We start from the raw sequence: 4978 nt of genomic DNA, 5'->3' as shown, positions 1-4978 counted from the left end.
CGGCCAAAGAAGCCCAGGTTTTTCTTCTTCTGCCTGAGGCAGATGTCCTCCAGGTTCACTATCTGGCGCCTCAGCCTCCAGAACTCTTCCTCATTGTCATTTTGTTCACCCTGATATTTGACTTGCAACGAGTGCATCTTGCAGGACTGCTCCTTCAACTTTTGCAAAAGAACTTCGCGCTCCACGTGAGCAGCCGTTTGGATAGTCTTTTCTTTCAGCACGTGCTCCCGCTTCAGAGTACTAATTTTATCCTTCCAGGCCTTGTCGTTGTCGCTGACCAGCTTGGTCTGAGCCTTTAAGTCCTCGGAGAGGCTCTGGATCTTATTTTCCATATCTTGACACTCTGTAAGAAGAGCCTTTAAGCTCAATTCAGATGCCTTTTCTTTATTGTGGCTCTCCTCCTCCAGAGCGGAAAATCGGGACTGCCAGGTGTTGTCGTAGTAGCGGGCCAGATTGGTCTGAACTTCCAGGTTGTTGGTGAGGCTCTTGACCTCGTCCTCTAGATATTCCCTCTCTGAATAAAGAGCCTTTGCGTTGGACTCGCTCTCGGACCGCAGCTTGATCTCAAGATTTAGCTTCTTGGTAAGATCCAGGATTGCTTCTTCCTTCTCCTGGATCGTCGCCCTGAAATGCGATTCAGACGCCTTTTCTTTATTGTAGCTCTCCTCCTCCAGAGCGGAAAATCGGGACTGCCAAGCCTTGCCGCTATCGCAGCCCAGCTTGGTCTGAGCTTCCAGGTTTATGGCGAGGCCCTCAACCTTGTTCTTTAGATATTCCCTCTCTGAATAAAGAATGTTTGCGTTGGACTCGCTATCGGACCGCAGCTTGATCTCAAGATTGAGCTTCTTGGTAAGATCCAGGATTGCTTCTTCCTTCTCCTGGATCGTCGCCCTGAAATGCGATTCAGACGCCTTTTCTTTATTGTAGCTCTCCTCCTCCAGAGCGGAAAATCGGGACTGCCAAGCCTTGCCGCTGTCGCAGCCCAGCTTGGTCTGAGCTTCCAGGTTGATAGCGAGGCCCTCAACCTTGTTCTTTAGATATTCCCTCTCTGAATAAAGAACCTTTGCGTTGGACTCGCTCTCGGACCGCAGCTTGATCTCAAGATTTAGCTTCTCGGTAAGATCCAGGATTGCTTCTTCCTTCTCCTGGATCGTCGCCCTGAGATTCCATCCAGACGCCTTTTCTTTCTCGTTGCTCTCCTCCAGAGCGGAAAATCGGAGGTGCCAGGCCTCGCCGCTGTCGCGGACCAGCTTGGTCTGAGTTTCCAGGTTGATGGCGAGGCCCTCAACCCTGTTCTTTAGATATTCCCTCTCTGAATAAAGAACCTTTGCGTTGGACTCGCTCTCGGACCGCAGCTTGATCTCAAGATTGAGCTTCTCGGTAAGATCCAGGATTGCTTCTTCCTTCTCCGGGATCGGCACACTGAGATCCTTCATCTCATTTTGAGCAGAAATTTCTTTTACTTCAACCTGTGCTTCTTTTTTTGGACCATCTTGAGGCTGAGCCTCGTGTCTCTGGGTATCCCCTTGATACATTTGAAGCAAAGATGGGGAAATATCACTATAAATGTGTCGTAAAGATACTTGTGGCGCGCCTCTTAAAGACGATTGTGGGGCGTCTTTATGAAGATGATCGTGGTCTATTAATAATGACTTCGCAGTGAAACACTTTGCTGGTCTTGAAAAGTAAAATAAATCTGCTTTTTGTGTTCTCAGACGTAGATCCTGTCGTACTGCATGCAAGCATGAGCGAAGAGTCAGGAATTGCTTGGAGCAGTTGTACAAATGAGTTTAGGAAAGAGTTGTGCCTTTGAAGCCAAAGTGGGCGGGGCATTCCATCCCCATGGAAACAATAATCACAAAAAACAAGATGGCGTCCAAAGCAGAGGAAACTGTGTATGTATGTATGTATGTATGTATGTATATATGTATATATATATATATATATATATATATATATATATATATATATATATATATATATATATGTATATATATATATATATATATTATATGTATATATATATATATATATATATATGTATATATATATATATATATGTATATATATATATATATATATATATATATATATATATATATATGTATATATATATATATATATATATATATAGTAATAATTACTAATAATAATTACTATTACATTCTCATTTGAATATTATTACGGTTATTGAGAATACATTAATATTAGTATTCAGACTAATAAATTAGCATTATAAAATGATAAACGTCCTTCCTGTGCGTGTCCTTCTTACCTGAACAAGTCCTCCAGCTGGAATCCTTTCTATCCACGGAGCAGAGAGAGGAAAGCTCTTCGTTTCCTCACTCCCAGTGTTCCCAGTGCTCCCAGCAGCGGAGGGGACGACCTTTCTTCTCTTTAACGGGCTCATGGCTTCCTCATAAAACGTAACGGCAGAGCTGCCAACTTTTCAAAAAACCTCGACGAGAAATACGCGCGGCCTATAACACTATTATTTACAATGCCATCATATTATTTCCAAAGAAGTGAAATGCCAGTCAAAGTGTCTCCCCTGATTCTCTACAGCTGCTCACTTCCTCCCCCACAGACATGTTTGTTGCTGTTTTTTTTGTTTTTTTTCACCATTACCGTAATGGACCTTCTTAGCGTTCAGAATCAGTTGTATTTACGTCGATGGCGTAATAAGGAGTTAAGGTCAAATTAGCTTTGCATCCACTTTGCGTTTGACTCTAAGTCGCTGGCGACAAGCTCCGTACTAAAAAGGTTAAATCGGATGATTCTTGACAAACAGACCACAGATTTGCTGCTTAAACAACTAACTTCCCGCCTGAAAAAGCCCTAAAATGACATTGTGTGACTCAACAACAGTAGTATTCAGAGAACAACTTTCAGTTGAGTTTTCTCATCAAGTAGCTACAGAGAAGATCGCATATAACAAGTAAATCCATGAAATAGCGCCACCTGCTGGTAGAAAGGTAAACCTTTACTGTGGTCTCATACAGGCTCTGCTCTGTGTTCACTCAAGAAACGGCACAATACGATAAAACAATTAAATATGATCAACTCTACACACACAAATTACTTGATTAAACTATATTACGAACTGTGTTGCATTAAAAAAATGCAGCGATTAATTGAACAGTTGATTCTTGCTGTGTACGTATATACATGCATATTAAACTGCCTGTAGTCTCTACTGTTGCTAACTTAACCAGGTGTATTTATTCATATTTAATAATTAATCTTCTTCTAACGTTACTCTGCGATGTGTTTGCATCATATAAGACTGTAAATGAGAATTAAAAGACCATAAATAATAATACATATTACTGGCTTTTATTTTGACATGAAAATAATCGTCTCTCTTTTCTCGTTTTTGGTTTCAGACGCCAAAAACGGGAAAACGGAAGTAGTTTTCCGTTTTTCCGTTTTTGGTTTGAAACGGAAAACGAAGAAACGGCCGTTTTTCCGTATTTCCGTATTTTGGAATGAACGATAAAACAAACGAACAAAACGTACACGGACCGCGTCGCAGCAGAGTTCTGGCTGTGGCCATCAGGGGGCAGCAGCGTGCCGGCCTCATGATGACCCGACTGTTCTCGTCTTTGTCCACCATGTGAATTTAATTTAGTTAATTTAGTTTCTACCAAAACAACCACCAGCATCAGAGGGCTTCACGGTCACACCAGAGGAGGAAAAACTCCCCAAAAGAAAAGCTTCCACCTTTCAAAAGGGGAAGAAACCTGTGAGAGAGCAACAGAGGAGGAACCAAACTGAACTTTTAAAATTGTTGGAAACTTTAGAATATAAGATATTCATGTGGTGTCATGTTTGTAGTGAAACTAGACTTTTAGTTTTGGAGCTGACATTCATCCGTTGGCCTTCAGTAGTTTGTTTCTGACATTTAATGAGCTGTTTTTCTGCCGCGGAAACAAAAAAAAACTGTCGGCAGAGAATGTCCCCATCCCGATGTCGCCCCAAGGCCTTAAAAGCCGAAGTGGCACCTCGCATGGTAAACGGTGGGAGAGACTGCAAGGACATTTTCTAAAAGTGGAGCGTCAGCACTTTGTGGAGACATTTCACATTAACATGACACGTGTACAAGTGTGCAGTTTATTATGGATTCTTACTTCCTGGTGTGAACGCCTTCCAGACTCCTTCCTCATTAATTGTGAATTTATTTACTCGTTTTACTCGTTGTACTTGTATTACTTGTATTACTTGCCTTCCTCTGCTTCACCTTCCTCTGGTCGCTTTGTGTTTAACGTTACAATGCTATGAATTGTGGGTCAGAAGAGGCTGCAGAAAAGCAGACTTGAGTAAAATCTTCATGAGGGCTGGAGGTGTCTTCAGAGTCCTGAAACACTCGGTGACGTGTCAGAGGGACAGCTGGACCCTCAGGACCCTGAACGCACCTCTGAGTCTGAGATTATGATGTATATCTGTTATTGTCTTCATGCTGACTCAGGACTGCCCCATCCATCTATTTCAACATCCTCTGATGTTTTGAGTTCAACTCAAGAGCATTTTGAATATTCACTTTAGATACACAGCTAATAAACTTCTGGACTGAACTGAAAAGAAAAAAGAAACCTGATACGTTGGTCAAACAGAGTTCCCAAGTGAAATCATACGTGATATTAATTATATTACGACAGGGATTCTCTGCATTTACAAGCAGCATGTTGTAATATTTTAGGATTTCAGAGCATCATCTGATCCGTTAAGCAGCAACATCTCTACAGTTCATCACTACTGTACATCGACGCACTGCATGTTGCTGATGGGACTTTTTGTTCATAGACAGAACAATAATTATTCACTTGGCTTTGTCTGGAATGAAGGAAGAAATGTTAACAGGTAAAGGAACTCATACTTGTGTCAATGGAGACGGGGCCCCACAGGGAACCGTTCTGGGCCCCTTCCTCTTCACACTTCACACTCAGACTTGACACAGCTCTGCTAACTGGAACCTGCA

The 4978-nt window shown here is 42.0% G+C and overlaps 1 protein-coding gene across 2 annotated transcripts in view; it reads right to left on the bottom strand.

Annotated features, from left to right (window-relative positions):
- LOC137799602 (polyamine-modulated factor 1-binding protein 1-like) overlaps positions 1-1838 on the bottom strand; it is a 3183-nt gene extending 1345 nt beyond the window's left edge. The window contains exon 1 of one of the 2 annotated variants that reach the window (XM_068596415.1): positions 1-1838. This exon is cut by the window's left edge and continues 350 nt beyond it. In XM_068596415.1, coding sequence (XP_068452516.1) covers positions 1-1535 — 1535 coding nt within the window. In that variant the 5' untranslated portion in view covers positions 1536-1838. The other variant, XM_068596416.1, reaches the window with a different exon arrangement.
- Positions 1839-4978: the final 3140 nt, after the last annotated feature.

Source organism: Clinocottus analis, unplaced genomic scaffold (genome assembly GCF_023055335.1).
Source record: "Clinocottus analis isolate CAN_PGR_092001 unplaced genomic scaffold, fCliAna1.0.p SCAF_37, whole genome shotgun sequence".
In the NCBI taxonomy this organism is placed as follows: Eukaryota; Metazoa; Chordata; class Actinopteri; order Perciformes; family Cottidae; genus Clinocottus; species Clinocottus analis.
The sequence above is the reverse complement of the archived record's forward strand: the minus strand, read 5'-3'. Positions and strand labels throughout refer to the sequence as shown.